This window comes from Odocoileus virginianus, chromosome 23, assembly GCF_023699985.2.
Source record: "Odocoileus virginianus isolate 20LAN1187 ecotype Illinois chromosome 23, Ovbor_1.2, whole genome shotgun sequence".
In the NCBI taxonomy this organism is placed as follows: domain Eukaryota; kingdom Metazoa; phylum Chordata; class Mammalia; order Artiodactyla; family Cervidae; genus Odocoileus; species Odocoileus virginianus.
In genome coordinates this window covers 4,084,990-4,103,732 of record NC_069696.1, presented here as the reverse complement: position 1 = coordinate 4,103,732, position 18,743 = coordinate 4,084,990, and the positions used below count along the sequence as shown (strand labels likewise).

The following is an 18,743-nucleotide window of genomic DNA, read 5'->3' as shown; positions in this document are numbered from 1 at the left end:
CCCAGTGAGAGAGGGCTGTGCCCAGCCCCGTCCATCCCGTCCGCTTCCCTCCAGAGGAGCAGAAGCCACACAAGAGGGGTGAGGGGAGAGGGGAGGGGAAGGGACAGGGCAAAGGAGGGGAGGGAGGTGGGTCTCTGGGGGGTCGTCTGGAGACAGTGCCTCCGCCACCAGCCCTGCTGGGAGGGAGGGAGGGAGGTGGGGGAGGGGGCTGGGGACGGAGGAGACTTCCTGAGCTTGGGTGTCGTAATCCTGGTTCACAGACTCTTGGCCTCCGTCCCTCTTTCTGCTTGCGGCATTTCTCTGCCCCTTCTTTTTCCAACATACTGGCTCATATGCACGTGCACTCACACAGACACACGCACAGTCACTTTCTGTCCTGGTTGGGGGAGGGGGGCGGTCCCAGGACCATGTTGGATGGGATTCTGAGCTGGGAGGAACAGGAGGAGTGGGACAATTTCCTTTTCAGGCTGGGTCTCTTAGCGTCTTCCCGGGGACTCTGCTGGGGACACGGGAGCCCGGGAGCTGGACAAAGGGATGAGGTGAGTGGGATGCAGGATGGGGGGGACTGAGAGCTGCCACAGAGGGCTCAGGGGGCCCCCCGGGAGGAGGACTGGATGGAAGCGTGTGTCTGGCTATGAGCGAGGCTGGAGGGGAAGTCTGGTGCTGGGGACTCTTAGGACATGGCATCCTCCCCAGCTCGCTGCACCATCAGCAGCATCTGAGCTGCTCAGGACAAGCCTGTGTCATAGCAGGAGGAAAGTCCTTGGATGGGGGCTGACCCCAGGGAGCAGGTGAGAGAGAGATGATCACCGGCTGGAGAGGGAAGGGGAGGCAGGCAGGTGGTGCCCGCGGGTGGGGAGGAAGGCTGGCAGGTGAAGGGCCATGACCTGATCAGACTCCCCACCAGGCAGGCTCCCCGGAGGAGGAGGAGGCTGCGGGCTTGTGCCCTGGAGGACCACGAGGGCTGAGCCAGGCAGCCCACGGGGTGTGAAGGACTGGACGGGGGAGGGGCTCAGGTCGTGGTGCGGTGCACACAGGTATGTGAGCGCACGGGGACGTGACGGGAGCGGCTCCAGTGTGTGTGCAGAATGGGAGCTGGTATGTGGGTGTGGGCTGAAGCCGGGGCTGGGCGTCCGGGGCCTGGGCTGTTCCCCCGTCGCCGGGCCTGTTGGGCAGCAGCATTTTCAACTGTGTCTGCTCCTCGGCTGGACACTGGGCAGGTCTCCACCTACCTGCCCAGCCCCTAAAAATGGTGAATGTGGGGCTTGCCAGCCTCTTGAAGAGTTCCTTCCTGGGCAGGGCTGAGCCGGCCGTGGGTGTGGGTATCTTGCCTCTGGAGGCACTGAAGGATGGTGAGGTCCAGTTTGCACCCCCACTTTCTGCCCCAGCTGAGCAGAGCAGGTGGCAGCCTGGGCAGGTGATGCCAGGAGCTGGAGAGGTGACAGAGCTGGGGTGAGCCCTTGGAAGGGGGAGTTCTCTGCAAGTCATCGAGACTGAGGGTAACACTGTTGCTTAAGTATTCCTGGCAAATGGGCCAGAGGTGGAAAGGCATAGTATGGGCGAGGAGGGCAGGGTGCTGTCCTTTTAGCTTTTAAACAAATATTTACTTATTTGGCTGTGCTGGGTCTTAGTTGTGGCATGCAGAATCTAGGTCCCTGACCAGGGATTGAACCTGGGACCCCTGCATTGGGAGTGTGGAGTCTTGGCCACTATACCACCAGGGAAGTCTCTTTTTGGCTTTTAAAATTAACCCCCCAAAGGGAGAGCTCAGACAGCTTTTATGTCTAACATCCGCCTGGAAAGTTCTTCCTTGAGTCTAACTCGAAGCCTGCTTGTTGCAGTTTCAGCCTGTTTCCCCCTTGACTTGCCATGACATGACTCTTGGCCAGCTTTCCCTTTCATGTGTTCTTGCTTTCGTCCTGCCATTCAGTATTTCATCCTTACCCATAAATCATGCTCCTCTCGATATTTTCTTTTTTTTTTTTAAAAGAAATCAGAGCAAAACTTTTCACATCAGGGTCAGCTTGTATACGTTCTCTTCTCCCAAATCCTTCTCCACCCTGGGCTCTGAGGTTTGCCCTCGCATCCTGTACTCTCCTCTGGTTTTCCCTTCATTTGCTCCTTTCCCAGGGGTGGGGGTTCTCCCCATCTCCAGCTGCTGGGAACAACTTGGCCCTGAAACAGCCACCTCTGGGGACAGCGAGCCTTGTCTCCTGGCGGCCCCGTTGGTGACCCTGTGTTCAGGCCCTATGGTGTGGCAAACACAGGCAATCTCTCTCCTTGGCTCTTGCGGATCTCATTTGTGTCCCCTGCTTCCCAATACCACAGTTGAACATGCGTCATTGTTGCTTTCAGGGAGACTTAAAGCCCAGAGAGGAGGTAAGACTTACCTAAGAGAACACAGCAACCTGAAGACACAGCTCCCCGCTTACAGTACCGGTAAGTTTGTTCAAATCATTCAAAAATAGTTACTGGGGGTGTCAGGGCCTGTTTCTGAATTTCTCTGAACTTCATTTCATCATTCATAAAACAGAGTTAATAGTAATTCCTAGCACAAAGATTTCTACGAAGATGAAACTTAATAATGCACATAAACATGTGTATGTTTTGGGCACAGTGCTCAAAGTTTCGCTTTTGTTATTCTGTGCCAGGTCTGGAGCAGACCTTGGAGTTCCTATCAGATGCGTCTTCGTCCGTGTTTTCAAGTCCATTCATTCGTTTGATAAGGATTCAGAGGCCAGTTTTCAGGGTGCCCAGCCTCAATTCTGTATCAACATCCACCATTGGTTCAGGTGTCTCCTGGGACCAGACACCCTGTTCTTTCCACCTGAGACTTGGTTCTCAAAGCCCCGGGGGTCGGCCTCTTTGTTTTTCCTTCCCTTCTCCCCCAGCCCCTTCCCTGTATCAGAGGCTGAGGTCTTTGATTCCACCAGGCGCCACTCTCCTCACCTTCCATCTAGAGCCTAGCTTACCAGGGAAGCCTCCTCGTAGGTCCCAGAACTTGAATTTCTGCCCCGGACATGCTTCCCCACTCCTGGGGCAATCTGCACCCTCCAAGTCACCTTCAAAAATTTCCATAACCTCAAATGGCCCTGCCACGCCCTCCTAGCTGACTTGGGCTTGGGCTGTTGCCTGGGTTAAAAGGACCAACAAGTAAACAGACGCTTCTTTAAATAAAAAGAATCCCTTGTGTTTCTCTGGAGCCCTAGAGGAACAGAGCCCTTGGTAGCTCCTGGTCACTTTAGTTGCCCAGCGCCCCTCGGAGGCGGGGGCGGGGAGGGGGCGCGTGGGTGAGTGCCCCCCTCTGCAGCCTAGGTACCTCTTCGTGGCAGCTCCTGGAAACAGAATCGGAGGTGGCCTTGGGCAGAGCGTGGGGAGGGGAGGCAAACAAGGATTCCGGATAGAGCAGGCATCAATTTATCTCCTGGCAGCCGGTAAATGGGCCACGGGAGGGACGGGGGGAGCAGACAGTGGCAGCCCTTCAGGGTAGGGAGTCAGGAGGAACAATGACCTGCCTGTGATGGGTACTCACTCTGGGTCTCCCTTGAGGGGACATTCGGATTGGAGGGGACCACCCAAGTGAGGATCTCTCTAGTGACCCCCTCCACCTCCAGGATCCTTGCCAGCTCTCAGGACGGAGGTTCAACCGAGAGAGGGGGAAGAACCAGGCTTCCCTTGAAGGCCACCCTGACCCCATCTGACCTCATGAGGTGGCCCCACCTTCCCCTGCCCTCCCAATCAGATGCCCAGAGCGAGTTGGCCCTGTGTTTACCCGGAGGCAATCGATTGTCCTGGCACAGTGACGAGCATGCAGCTGGCCCAGGGAAGACCATGCTATACCTGGCCACAGCAGCCCTTTGACCTCCTGTCGCCCCCAGCAGCCTCTGACCCCTTATGCCTGGAATGGTGCCACTCACTGGACACTGGGGACCTAAGGCAGATGGGCCAGCAGGGATGGCAGCTGGCTGCAAGGATCAAAAGAGACTTGAGATAACGGTCCCCGAGCCTGGGTTTTAATCCCCATCTAGTTCCTGTGTGGTCTCAGGCAAATCACTTCGCCTGCCGAGGCCTGGATTTTCCCATCTGCAAAATGGGCAAGTTAAGAACAAACTGCTCCCATTATAAAGAAACTACTGTTTTTGTTGTTTAGTTGTTAAGTCGTGTCTGACTCTTTCGTGACCCCATGGACTGTATCCCACTGGCTCCTCCGTTCATGGGATTTCCCAGGCAAGAATAGTGGAGTGGGTTACCATTTCCTACTCCCGGAGAACTTCCTGACCCAGGGACCGAACCTACATCTCCTTCATTGGCAGGTGGATTCTTTACCATTGAGCCACCAGGGAAGCCCCAAACCACTATACTCCAGTAAAGATTAATAAAAATAAAATAAAATCCAGATGCAGTTCCCATTAAAAAAATATGCTTGCATTCATAAGGTCCTTCTATACATTACAGGGAACTCTTTTTGATACTCTGTAATGAGCTATATGAGAAAAGAATCTGAAAAAGAATGGTGTGTGTATATGTATAACTGAGTCGCTTTGCGTACAGCAGAAAGTAACACAACATTGTAAATCAACCCTATGCTAATAAAATTTTTTAAAAGCCATAAATAAATACATATGTACATTTTAAAGAGAGCAAACTGCTCCCTATTTATTATTGGAGCCATGAGAGCAAAGGGTAACTTGAGGTGCAAATGTCACTGAGAATTTGAGAAGAAAATCTGGTCCAACACTATTAGACAACCTCCCGGCAACGCTGAAGGGTTGGAATGGAGAGAGCGGGGGTGACAGCTCCCCCGGGGTTGCCCAGCTCGTTCCTCTCATCCCTGCAGGCTGGCCTCTCCCACCGTCCTGCCCACGCCCATCTGCAGCCTCCCAGCCCATCCATGGCTGCAGACGACAGAAAAGCTGCAGCTCCCAAGGAGGGGCTTCCGGTGGTCCCCTGGGCCCCTGAGGAGGGCTCAAGGCCAGACCAGGAAGCCAGGGAGCAGGTGAAGGATCGAGGCCAGTGGAACAACAAGATGGAGTTCGTGCTGTCCGTGGCCGGGGAGATCATCGGGCTGGGCAACGTCTGGAGGTTCCCCTACCTCTGCTACAAAAACGGGGGAGGTGAGTTCACTTGAGGTGGGCGCGGTGGGGGAGAGCTGGGGAGCTCCAGTTCCACCACTGGCCTCGGCCTTCCCCGCTGTGAAATGGGCTTGATTCCTCGAACAAGCCCCGCTCCAGGAGGAAGTCAGTCACTGGAGGACTCAGTTCCTCACTCAGCTCCTACTGCGGGCCACCCTGCACCAGGCACTCTGCTAGATATAAAACAGAACACACTCTGGGCTACGTTGCAGCGAAAGGCAGCAGGTTACAGACAAACACGTCCGCCGCAGTCTGTCGAGTGGTGAAGCGTGGATGGGTTAGAAGCAGAGCAGCGTGGAGGGACGGGGTGGGGAGACACTGGATCAGGAAGGGAAGGGTGAGACATGGGAGGCGAGGGGACCAGGAGAGGGTCTGTCCAGGAGGTGGCCTTTGAGCTTAGAATTGAAGGAGGTGAAGGAGCGAGTTCCAAGGGTAGATTTCAGGTGAAGAACACTCCAAACTCAGGAAACGGCAAGGGCCAAGGTCGAGTGAAGAGCAGCTGGCCTGTTTGAGGAGGGACGAGGAGGGGAGTGATGGGGTCGGGGGGAGGGTGGGGGAGAGGCCAGAGGTCACGGACCTGGACCCTGAGGTTGGGCTCTGAGTGAGACAGGAGCCAGTGAGGAATGTTGATCAAACAAGAGGCACGATCCCTGTCTAGGAGTTTTTTTTTAATTAAAAAAGCAATTATACACGTTTTAGCACCAGTAGTAAAAATGAGTAAGGGTGTAATGGGGACGGGCCAGAGTCACCTTTTTAAGTGTGGTTTTAGTATATTCAGAGAACTGTACAACCATCACCACAACTGATTCTAGAATCTTTCCATTACCCCCAAAAGAAGCCCTGTACCCATCAGAAGTCACTCCCCAGCCCTCTCCCGGCCCGCCCTCAGCAACCACAAATCTGCTTCCTGTGGCTGTGGTTTTACCTGTTTGGAATATTTCACATCAGTGGAATAATTCATTTACATGAGTTTGTTTGTGAGTGGCCAGATTCATTTTTGCCTTTTGAAAACACCTTTATTCTTTTGTGGAAACGATGTATGTGAATATTAGAAATATTCCAGAAAGGTGAAAAAGAAGGAACAGTCCTGTTTAAAAATAGCAATTGTTTAGAAAATCCTTCTAAACACCATTTATATTTAAATTGACAAATATTTATTGAACATTTATTATGTATCCTGCTCTCTTTTTTAAGTATCCATGATTAATTTTATTTTTTAAATATTTATTTATTTGACTGAATCCAATCTTTAGTTGTGGCATGTGGGATCTAGTTCCCTGACCAGGGATCGAACCCAGGACCCCTGCATTGGGAGCACGGAATTTTAACCACTGGACCACTGGGGAAGTCTGTACATTTTTAAATCGTTATCAAGTCATGCATAGTAGGTTCTTATTTTTGCAAAAAAAGAAATATATGTGTATATGTTTATAAGGAAATTGGAAGGATATACTGATAGAAGGGCATCCATTGTGGCTCAACTGATAAAGAATCTGCCTGCCATGTGGGAGACCTGGGTATGATCCCTGGCTTGGGAAGATCCCCTGGAGAAGGGAAAGGCTACCCACTCAAGTATTCTGGCCTGGAGAATTCCATGGACTGTATAGTCCATGGGGTCGCAAAGAGTCGGACATGACTGAGCGACTTTCACTTTCACCTTTCAATGATATAATGTTTTTCTCTTTCCTTCCCATTATATTTTCTATTTTTTCTACACAGTAACATGCTTGAGAAGTATTGTAACACTGTGGTTACAAGCCCAGGCTTAGGGTCAGACCACCTGAGTTTGTGCTTCAGTTTCCTCATCTGTAAAATGGGGATAACATCAGTACCTGGGAGGTTGCTTTGTGAGGGTTTTGATGTTGGTAAAGCATTTAGAAGCAGGCTTTACAGACAGAAGCCCAAGTGCCAAGTGTTATTACTATGCAATGAACTATGCATTACTATGCAATGTGTTCACCCAGGCACACACTTCTGAGATGATGGAGGTGGACACCCCGGCCTGTCATTTCCAGGGTGTCTTTAGGCCTGGCCTCCCACCACGGCCTGCAGGCCAGCGCCTTCGACTGCTGAAACCACATCCCAAGAATAGCCCCCCAGCAGAGGAGTGGCCTCCTCAGAGGAGCCCAATTCAGACCAGAGCCTGAGAGAAGGGAAAACCCTCTGAATATGAGGGAGAAAAAGCCCTCTGAATGAGAGGGAAAATAATTTTTCCAAGATATTTTTGTTTGTTAGTTTTCCTCTAAAAAGTAACCTACTTGATAATTTAATAAGCATATCAAGTTATACAGAACACATGTTTTTGGTTCCAAAAATAATAAACTGAATCAGATTTGTGAAGCACATTGAGAAAGTAAATAGTGTGTATATTAGGATCTCCACCTACCTTTTCATTCATTTTGCTTGGAAGGTCTTTCCTATCCTGGGTGGGGTGAGGACTAGAAACTTTCCACCCGCCCTGCTCAGAACAGTAGGAAGCTGCCTTGGGCCTCTGGGGGCTGGGGGAGCAGGAGGGACATTGAGGGGTGGCTGCAGGCTCAGCCCACCTCCCCTTTCTCCGCAGGAGCGTTCTTCATCCCCTACTTCATCTTCTTTTTCTCCTGCGGCATCCCGGTGTTCTTCCTGGAGGTGGCGCTGGGCCAGTACACCAGCCAGGGCAGCGTCACAGCCTGGCGGAAGATCTGCCCCCTCCTCCAGGGTGAGTGTCCTCCCCCCGCCCCCCTGCAGGCCCCCAGGAGCCCCATCCCCACCGCCCCCTTCCCTCGTCCACCCTGTGCTGAGGGCTACAGGGGCAGCAGGAATTATAGTCAGGCTTTGTAGGACCCAAAGCTTATAAAACCTGGGGGGAAGCAGTCTTCAGGGAAGGACAATACAAAATCGTACGCAGGCATGAAACTAGGTCTTAGGAGTCTTAGGAGGAGTGCTTGCAAGTGAGGAGCCCTGGAGCTGAGTCTTCACAGCTTCATGGTAAAATGTGCTCCCAAGCAAATGGCCAGGCCCCCCATGGGCGTCCAACGGTGTAATCACAGTGACGATGGGAGAAGGCGTAAGGCCGTGTTGTTCTGTGGTGTCACCTGCTCTTCTTATTTAGAAAAATAAGGAGTAAAGGGTTCTCAGGCCTGTGAGTAAGCCCGGCAGTGTCTCCGTGGCCCTGCGTCCTCCCAGCGCCACTGACAGCTCCCGTGGGTTCCGGGCTGACTCTGATCTCTCAGACCTTCCTGTTCCCCACGCCTGCACCCCCACCCTGTCCCCAAGGCATTGGGCTGGCGTCCGTGGTCATCGAGGCCTATCTGAACATCTACTACATCATCATCCTGGCCTGGGCCCTCTTTTACCTGTTCAGCTCCTTCACCTCCGAGCTGCCCTGGACCACCTGCGCCCACTCCTGGAACACAGGTACCTGTTGGGTTGGGCCCGGGACGGGGCGGCTGGCGACGGGCCAACGTGACCAGGGCTCCCAGCCAAACCCGCCCCAAGCCGAGATGTGGGGGCTGCTGGGGGCCACTCTGCGGGCCAGCCCGGAGGGTCACTCAACTAACTGCCCTGACAGCCGACAGCCCCGTGGGACTGTGGGTGATAACTGGCTGCCAGGCGCTAACTGCCCCCACCGTCCACCCACTGAGCCAGTGTTTACCGTGGGCCTACTGCGCGCCAGACCCCGGAGACCAGAGGGTAGGCCCAGCTGGGCCCCCATTGCTGGGGAGCGCAGTTCCACAGGGTGGGTGAGGGGACAGGCCTGACATCTGGATGGGGTCAGAGGTGGCCGGTGGGGGGCCCAGAGGAGCAGTCAGATTCGGTGGGGTTGGGAGAGGGGGCTGGGCTTCCCGAGGGGGAACTCCTGACACTGGAAAGCGGGGGCTCCCGAGGACTGGGAATGATGGGGCCAGCAGGCCAGAGGGTGGGGGACAGGATGTGAGGGCGTCTCTGCCTGCCTGATCCACTGTGGATGCCCCCTTGTCCCCCACAGAGCATTGCATGGACTTCCTGAACCGCTCGGCAGCCGGCACCACGGGCCCATCCGAGAACGTCACGTCCCCGGTCATGGAATTCTGGGAGTAGGTAGCAGGCCTGGATGTGCCTCCGGGGGGGCCCAGGGGAGGGAATTTTGGGGCCTGGGGCCTGGGATGTGGGGTGCAGGTGTACGCCTTTCCAGCACTCGCCCCCCGTCACCAAGAGATGAGGGACCCTCACATACCTACCGCCCACACCCTCACGCTCACCCCACACCCCCGTATCCACCGAGACTCACATGGGTGTGAGTGACTCCGTGAGTGTCCACGTGACTCCCATCCCACTCAAGCCTGCTCACCCTCCCCCACCCGCACCCACACATCCAGCTGCTCCTCGCAGCTCAGGAGACCAGCCCTGCGCACCTTTCCGGCTCTGCGTGCCCTGACGTCCTGGCGGTAGCTTGAACTTGGCCCGAGTGGGAGTATTTACAAATTGGCAAATACCTACACTCATCCACACTTGCACCTGCACCCTCCACTCAAGCACTTACACCCCTCCCACATCCACACGTGTCCACCTTTGTGCTTACAGAGTCTACCCCCCCCACACACACACACTCACCTCGGCACACATGTAGCTGCCAACACTCTCCCAAGGGTGCCCGCCCAGTCCACACTCACCCTCATGCCCTCCAACCCTTGGCTCACACATTCCTGTCACCCGTCACCTGCCAACCCCAACGCACACCAGTCCCTCTGCTCCCCAGGCATCTGCTCACCCACCTGTTCACCAGCTCTGCCCCACCGTGGGCTCCCCAAGCACGTGCCACCCTCACCCTGTCTCTTTCTCTCTCTGAACAACAGAGAAAGCTGGATGAGTTAGACAGACATACCTGTGGCATTACGTGATTTGTTCTCCTAATGACCAGGGGCTTAAAGACCACAGTGGGGAATGTGCTGTCCATGGGGCAGGGGAAGGGCAGGGTTTGGGGTGGCCTGGATGCTGAGGTCCGTGGGGTCAGCTCTGAGGATCAGGACACCTGATGATGACAGAGGAGGCGGCTTGCTGTCCCCTCGGCCTCACCTGGCGGTGTAACCCCCCCCCCACCCCTCTTCTGCAGGAGACGTGTTCTGAGCATCAGCCCTGGCATCCAGCACCTGGGCGGCCTGCGCTGGGAGCTGGCCCTGTGTCTCCTGCTCGCCTGGGTCGTCTGCTACTTCTGCATCTGGAAGGGCGTCAAGATCACAGGCAAGGTGAGGGGCTCGGGCTCCGGGCACGCTCTTTGTGGCCCCCAGAGTCTGTAGGGACCCTACCACCACCACCACCACCACGGCATCCCCCTGGAGACCTGAAAGAGAAAGTAGTGAAGGGAGGGGCCTGCTAAGAACAGGGGACGTCCTGGGAAAGGGGTTTAGCTCAACACTGGGGAAAGTCTTTCTTTTTTGACATGACTGTCAAAGGCCTGTATACATAAACAAGCAACCTGCAGGGTGAAGTAAGCCCCCCCCAGCCTCCCCCTGCCCCAGTCTGGCCAGCTGATGTGTGTCTCACCCTGTGCTGGGGAGCCCCAGACCCCCCGGAACGTGCGCTGTCTGGAGAGGGGTGACCTTGGCCTCCCCCCGCAGGTTGTCTACTTCACAGCCACGTTTCCCTACCTGATGCTGGTCATTCTGTTGGTTCGAGGCGTCACCCTGCCCGGAGCCTACGAGGGCATCATCTACTACCTGAAACCAGATTTGCTTCGGCTCAAGGACCCCCAGGTAGGAACCTCTCTGGGGACCCTTAATCCTAGGCATCTCCCGCCCCAAACCAGATCCAGACTTCTAAAAACCTCTGGTTGCTTTTCCCTTGGTGTAGAGGCAAAATATGCCCACCACAGAAAAGAGAGATAATATAGAAGAAAACTATAAAAGAGGAACTAAACACCTCTTTTAATCCCACCACTCAGTTATAACCTGTTAGCATTTTATTCCGTTTTCTTGCAACATTTTTTTCTGGCTGGGTGTGTGTGTGTGTGTGTGTTCACATAGTCGTGATAATTATACGTGGAGATAAATATATTTTCAGTTAAATGACAGTGGAAGCATCTTCCGTGTTATTAAATTCATTTGTAAATGTCATCTTACCACTTGCATAGTGTTTCCTCCGTCCACCGTCCCTCCGCTCCCTCATTCAGCCAGGATGCACCACGGTTCCAGAAGTCCATGGTCCACACTAGCTGCCCTGGAGCTAGTGTGGACAGCACGCACACACGTGATGTCTGCTGCGCGCCCAGGAGGGGAGGAGGAGGACCCGCTGGTGGGCGTGGGATGCTCTGAGGGGAGGCAGAGGGGCCGCTCTTTGTGGGGGTCTGTGTGGTCACGCACACCAGGCTCCCTGCAGGCTCCACCCATCTTTTCGCTACTTCCTCGGGGTCTCCCTCCCTTAGGTGTGGATGGACGCGGGCACCCAGATCTTCTTCTCCTTCGCCATCTGCCAGGGGTGCCTGACGGCCCTGGGCAGCTACAACAAGTACCGAAACAACTGCTACAGGTGAGCAGGGATGGGGCCTGGGGGTGGGAGGGGGGCCTCCCTCCTTTGTGATCGGAGATGGAGGGGCGGGTGGGGGACCCAAGCTGCACAAATCTGACCCTGCGGTCCGCTTTCCAGACTGGGCTCTTGTCCCTCTCTTCCTGGTACCTGGCCTCGGTCTCCGTCCCCCCACCTCCTTTTCTCCCTCCCCTTCACCGCTCACTGTCTCTGGATCTCCTCGCACACTGGGCTTCTTTCTCCCTCTTCCTTCCCGTTTCCCGCAGGGACAGCATCGCGCTCTGCTTCCTCAACAGCGGCACCAGCTTCGTGGCTGGGTTTGTGGTCTTCTCCATCTTGGGCTTCATGTCCCGGGAGCAGGGCGTGCCCATCTCTGAAGTGGCCGAGTCAGGTGGGTGCTGCCTGCGACTTGGAGGGAAGGATGGGCAGGGAACAGAGGGTGGGGTGGGGGTCCCGGAAACTGGATACTAGGAAACTTTCAGCATTGGGGGGGGCAGTGCTTGGCACAGGGCAGGACCCCAAAACCAGGGGAGGGAGGAGGGAGAGGCGAACGGATGGGATAACGGGAGGATGAGTGGAAAGTGTGCTCCCCAGAGTGGCGGATGGGCTCAGCCAGCACACGCAGGTAGACATACACGTGCACACGTGCGTGCGGGCAGGCCCCCCCTGATGCTGTGTGTGCCCGGCAGGCCCTGGCCTGGCCTTCATCGCCTTCCCCAAGGCCGTGACCATGATGCCCCTGTCCCAGCTGTGGTCCTGCCTCTTCTTCATCATGCTTATCTTCCTCGGGCTGGACAGCCAGGTTTGCCCCACCCCCACCCCGCCCCACCCTGCGGTCCCCTTCCCAGCTTCTGTGCTCCCTGCCAGGACTTTCCCCAGTCCCCTGGCCCCAGCCCAGGGTCGTTCCCCCTCCATCCCATGACCAGGGACCCGTCCTTGAGGTTGGCGGGGTGGGGCTAACCCCTGGCCTAGGGACCCTCTTCTGTGAGGGGCTGCCTCCTTTGCCCACCCCGCCCCACCTCCACCCCCAGGCCTGACCCTTCGCAGACATGGACATGCCCTCCCAAACATCCCTCCCTCGCCCTCAGGCCACCCAGCCTCCCCTTCCCCATCCCCCTCCCAGCTGGGACCCTCTGTGGTGGAGACATGGGGTGGCCTCACCCCAGCTCTGACCCCTGTGCCCCTGACTCTGCGGGTCAGCATGGGGGTGGGGGGCAGGGAGCGGGTGTGGGCAGTGACCCCTCTCACCAGCCCCCTCCGGCCCACAGTTTGTCTGTGTGGAGTGCCTGGTGACGGCCTCCATGGACATGTTCCCCAGGCAGCTCCGGAGGAGCGGGCGGCGGGAGCTCCTGATCCTCGCCATCGCGGTCACATGCTGCCTGATCGGGCTCTTCCTGGTCACTGAGGTGAGCGGCAGGGGCGGAGCCTCCCCGCGAGATTGGAGGGACCACACGGTCAAGCCTTCCTGTATTGGTTTCCTCTCCTTTGGTTTCAGGTGACAGAAACCAAACACAAGCTGGCTTAAGCAGGAAAAGGAACTTTTTGAGTCAGGGAACTGATAAGTCTAGATGTTCAGTTTCAAGCTCGGTTGGATCCAGCAACCCCAATGACATCATCAGAGATGCCCCCCCTCCCTTTCCCTGGTGATGTCATTCTTGAGCAGATTTTCCTCCTGGGACATTACAGATGGCTGGGGCAGCTTCGGGCTTCCCTTGTGCCACCAGCCAACCCTGGGGACACAGGGCCCTTTTCCTGAGAGTCAGCCATAGCTCCTCTTCAGGCCTGAAACAGGGGAGTGGGGCGCACACACTCACAGTGAGGCGGCCACAGCACAGCACCTTCCAGAAGGTGGGATTCTGGGCAGACAACTCAGTGGATCTACACTGCAGTCCCCGGGGTCCTCGCTGAGGTCAGAGATGGTTGTCAGATGAGGCCTGGAAGGCAGGGACAGGCAGGGCAAACTCTAGCTGCAAGGGATGACTTCCTTGGGCCGAGCAGGGTGGCAGCCCACAAGGTGGGCATCTGTCTTCTCTGGTGGGGCAGGGTGTGTCCCCTGCCACCCACCCCCGCCCCAGCGGAAGTTGAAGCCTCAGCTGCATCTCCTGCCTGCAGGGCGGGATGTACCTCTTTCAGCTGTTTGATTACTATGCCTGCAGCGGCACGTGCCTGCTCTTCCTTTCCGTGTTTGAGGTGATCTGCATCGGCTGGGTGTATGGTAAGTGGTGGGGGGAGCCTTGGGGTCCCTGGAAGGGCTGGATCTGCCCCAGGTAAGGACCGGCAAGCTGGCCTTCTGGCCTTTGTGGCTCTTTGAGCTGCTGTCTTGGTTCTTAATTTTTTAAAATATTTATTTTGTATTTATTTATTTGGCTGCTCTGGGTCTTAGTTGTGGCATGAGAACTCTTAGTTGGGGCATGTGGGATCTAGCTCCCTGACCAGGGATCAAAACCCAGGTGCTCTGCCCTGGGAGCACAAGAGTCTTAGCCACTGGACCCTCAGGGAAGTCTCTGCCCTGGTTCTTTTTACTTGAGGTTTATCCATCGCTGGGAACCCAGGCATTTCTCATTACGGCAGGTGGAGCTGGGCTTGGGACAAGCCTGGGCTCCTTGAATAGTGAGAATAATTATGAATACCTGGAGTCTGGGCTTCACAGGCTGCCCCTGCCCAGTGCCCCACACGGTTCAGTGGCCCGCTTGCTGTTCCGCTGCTTTTACTTGAAACCGAATCTGTCTCTGTGATACAATAAGTGTTTGTGGGGCCGCTGAGCCCGCTCTGGCTCACACCCTCCCGTGTGTTAGGACGTGGGTCTTCATCCCTAGACGGGAGGCCAGAGATGCCCTGGGAGGTGAGGGGGCTCCCTGTTGGTCCCGAGTGTCACTCCTATGTCCTGATCCAGTTTCCCCCACACGGTGGGGTGGGGAGGACGGAGCAGGCAAGTCCTTCCCCAAACCCACCCGCTGCCCAACTCCTGTCCTCACACTCTCCCTACACCCACCTGGGCAGGGGCAGACCGTTTCTATGACAACATTGAAGACATGATTGGCTACCGGCCGTGGCCCCTGGTGAAGATCTCCTGGCTCTTCCTGACCCCTGGCCTTTGCCTGGTATGTGCCCATCAGGGCCCCCTTTGTCCCCTCCTGCCTCTCCAGTCAGTTCCGGGAGATGAGGGGCAGGGGGCTGCGTTCTTGGCTCCTTGGGGGGCAGGTCCGTGCCCTCTCTCGTGTGCTGGTTCCCCTGCCCCTCTTTTCTCACTGTCTCTTGGTTTCACGAGCACTACCATCCAGCCTAGTTCCAGCTCTATCCCTTCCTCTGGCAACTCCGTCGGTCTGTCTATCTCCCTGATGTTCCAGCTGCTGGCCTACTTCTGCCTGTCTGCTTGGAGCATCTCCGTCTCCCCTCCCTTCCTTCTCGATGTGACTGACGCCTTGGCCCACCGTCTGCGATGGCTTCTACTCTGCACCTCCAGAAGCACCAGTGTATCTAACTATGCTCCGTCCCCAACGAGAGGGTTCACAGGCCCCCTCCTGCATCTGCGTCTGCCCCTCCCCCTGTCTCTCTAGGCCACCTTTTTCTTCTCCTTGAGCAAGTACACACCTCTCAAATACAACAATGTCTATGTGTACCCGGCCTGGGGATACTTCATCGGCTGGTTCCTGGCTGGCTCCTCCATGGGCTGTGTCCCACTCTTCATCATCATCACCCTCTTGAAGACCCGGGGTTCCTTCAAGAAGGTAGGGGCTGGGAAAGTGGCACTGAGGAGGTTGGACAATGAGCAGGGCATCATGCCTGGGGCAGCTCTGAGGCCAGGCAGCCCTTCTGTCTAACAGAATGTTAAGGAGGAGGGTCTTTGAAGACCCATGGCTTCATTTTCAGAAATGGTCAAGAGTCCTAGACCTTCAGAATCTGACCTCCAGATTATCTGGGCAGGCTGACCAAGAGCAACTCTCAAAGGGTTAAGGGGTGTGTGTGCATGTCAAGTCGCTTCAGTTGTGTCTGACTCTTTGTGACCCTATGAACTGTAGCCCACCAGGCTCCTCTGTCCATGGGGATTCTCTGGGCAAGAATACTGGAGTGGGTTGCCATTTCCTCCTCCAGGGGGTCTTCCCAGGGATTGAACCTGCGTCTCTTACGTCTATCTGCATTAGTAGGGAGGTTCTTTACCACCAGCACCACCTGGGAAACTAAGTTATAAACAAGACCTCAAAGGTGCCAGACACAGTGGGTCACAGAGCACAGATTCCTGCTCCTGGAAATTGGTGACCAGCAGCCATGGTTCACCCACACAGTTTCCCAGCTTTTCTCCTTCTCTTATACCTGTGCGAACCCTCTGCAAAAGGCTCCGTGCTTAGGGTGTAGGACATGCCTTCCTGGAAGACACAGAGCCAGTGTCCCACAAAGACATTACACACGTGGGAATCTGTCTCACCTACAAGTCACAGAAAACCTGACTGCAGTAAACAAACAGGCTTAGTGTCTTCTTACACACGAAGAAGATCAGAGTTAGGGCTTCTGGCATTTGTTTCGGCTGCCTAAAGAGGCCACTGAGGACCAGATGCTTCCTCTGTTCCTGCACTTTCATCCTGCTCATGTTGTCCTTTCATCATCATACTTATCACCTCATGGTCACAAGAAGATGGTCATGATTCCAGTCATCACATCTGCATTCAAGGCAAGGAGATGGCATCAATAGCAATAGTAGTAGCAGTAGTACTACTGGGAAGAAAAATGATAGACATTTACCGAGTATTTGATAGCAGTAGCAATAAGAATAGTTATAATAAGAACAAAATAGACACTGAACACTGATCCTGTGCCAGGCACAGGTGGTATCTGACGGACGGGGCACTGAGTGGTTCAGTGGGTTGCCTGTGGCTGCATAGATGTCAGGACTGTCGCCATGTCACTGCCTCCTCTCTCTTTTCGAGATCTGTGCTCATTCATTCAGTCTCACCATACTGAACTTCCCCCAAGGGCGGGCTCTGAACTCAGCCCTGGGGACACAGACATGAAGACATACTGTCTTTGCCTCTCTCGCCAGCAGCACCACTGACGCCCTCTTCTCCCCACAGCGCCTGCGGCAGCTCGTCACCCCTGACCCCAGCCTGCCGCAGCCCAAGAGACACGAGTGTCTGGATGGTGGCAACGGCCGGGACTGCGGGCCCGCCCCACTTAAGGAGGGCCTCATGGCTGGGGAGAAGGAGACGCATTTGTAGGATGTGCCCGGAAGCCAGGTGGCTTTTGTGCCCCCAAGCGGACAGCTTCACCTCTGCCCCCTCCTGCAGCCTTGCCGAGAAACTCTGTGCTGTCGATGGGCAGCCCCTCCTGGGGCTGGAGCATGCCGTGTTGGAACTCAGCATCTGATCTGAGCCGGAGGTGGTCTTCCTGAAGCCCGCTGTCTGATTATGACAACTGCAGTGTACACGGGGGGGCGTGCCCTCTGTGGGGGGCTTCCTCTTACCATCTCTGGGCTTGGAGAGGGTAGAGCCATGTCAGACATGACCACTGACACCCATGCTGGATCCCGATGTTCTGCTGGAGGGGACCCCTCACCTGGCTTAGTGTCCTGGAGTCTACAGGGAGGAACCAAAGAAAGACACAGCCACTGTTGTCTGGCATTTTCCTGGGGAAGGGCTCTCAAGGCATCCCCAGCTCCAGCCTGCCTTGCAGCGTTGTCCTCGATGCATGGAGCGTTGGGGTGGGAGGGGCTCAGGGTGGCACAGCCTGCACCCCGGACAGACATTCCCCAGCTCATGACCTTCTGAAGACAGAGCTCCTGGCAGCTGTTTGCCTTTCTGCCTTTGTCCCAACCCTGACATCGTGGACGAGGAAACTGAGGACCTGAGAGACAAAGTCACTTTTGCAGTTCACACAGCTGCTCGGGGCCAGAGACATGACTAAAGCCTCCTGCTCTCAGGCCCGTGTCCCCCCTCACCTCCCTCTCCTGCCTTGTTAACAAGCCCCATGGAGCGCTTGCCGCCTGTGCCAACCTTTTCTCTGTCCATTGTGGTTCTTGGGGTGGGAGAGAGAAGGTCCCCTCTGTGGGAGTGAGCAGCCCCCCAGGTTGGCAGCCCCCCTTTGGCAGTTCCTCTGCCAGCCCACACCCCTCTGACCAGATTTCCTCCCTGGACTTTTGTCTTCTCCCCATGTTCCACCCTCTCCACCAGAGGATGCCTTGGATCTGTGAGAGACCCCCAGTCTCCCACAGAGATGTGGGGGTGCCCATTTCCCCAGGCCCCTGCCAAACCATGCCAGACCTTTCCCTGGCTGGGGGAGGCTTCCTGGAGGAAGAAGGCAGGGCTTAGATAAGCTGTGAGGTCTTGTTCCAAAGGGAAGGGGGGAGGGGGAGCAGGGATGGGGTGGGCCACTTGGGGACAGTGTCCTGGGGAGGACCTGGGGACTGGAAGAAGCGAAGTCACCTGCAGTGATGTGTAGGTAGAAGTCACCACCTGGTGGCTGGGGTAAAATCTGTGGTCCAGCCAGGGTGAGCTCCATCCCCACTGCCCAGCATCCTCAGAGCATCCGCTATCCTTTGCTCAGAACTTCGAGGACTTCTCAGCTTGTGAGAACAAGGATGCTGGCACGCCAGCAACAAGCAGATGTCCAGACTCCTGGGTTCTGGATGGCCCCTTCTGCCTCCCTCTGGACTGCTAGTGCATTGCGGCAGTTAACTGGCTAGTTGATGAGTGAACAAGGCCGTCCAGGGATGGAGAGGACTCCAGCCAGATTCCTCTTTTCCAGGAAGGGGCAGGCATGGTGCTCTCTGCTGCCACCTGGTGGCGGATGGGAGCAGGGCCCCCTCCCTGGTCTGGCCTCCCACCTCCTGGAGGCCCCCCTCGCCCCTGCCCTCGCTGGACAAATGGACTGGCTGAGCATTTCCTCTTCCCTGTGCAAGCTAGCGCCATCTGGAAACGAAAACTTCTCACACCCTCCTCCTCACCGCCCCACGAGGGTCCGCTGGCTTTGGGACAGCCCTGCTGCCGGGGGCGTGGGGTGGAGGCCAGCAGGCTTCTCAGCGGCCAGCCACCTGCCCTGAGTATGCCGAGTTGTGCAGCTGGGTCCTCAGCCTGGAGACCTTGCTGTGGGCCGCAGGCAACTCTGCACACGGGGGGCGGGGGGCGGGCATGGGCTCTCTCC

The 18,743-nt window shown here is 56.1% G+C and overlaps 1 protein-coding gene across 1 annotated transcript; it reads left to right on the top strand.

Moving 5' to 3' along the window:
• Nucleotides 1-239: 239 nt before the first annotated feature.
• On the top strand, nucleotides 240-17,595 carry SLC6A12 (solute carrier family 6 member 12). The gene is made up of 16 exons (XM_070453194.1): nucleotides 240-539; nucleotides 2,356-2,439; nucleotides 4,838-5,114; nucleotides 7,696-7,830; nucleotides 8,388-8,528; nucleotides 9,100-9,187; nucleotides 10,204-10,336; nucleotides 10,709-10,843; nucleotides 11,512-11,615; nucleotides 11,879-12,003; nucleotides 12,302-12,414; nucleotides 12,881-13,018; nucleotides 13,725-13,827; nucleotides 14,613-14,713; nucleotides 15,170-15,340; nucleotides 16,679-17,595. The coding sequence occupies exons 3-16, from the start codon at nucleotides 4,892-4,894 to the stop codon at nucleotides 16,820-16,822; spliced, it is 1,854 nt and encodes a 617-aa protein (XP_070309295.1). The 5' UTR covers nucleotides 240-539; nucleotides 2,356-2,439; nucleotides 4,838-4,891; the 3' UTR covers nucleotides 16,823-17,595.
• The last annotated feature ends 1,148 nt before the right edge of the window (nucleotides 17,596-18,743 follow it).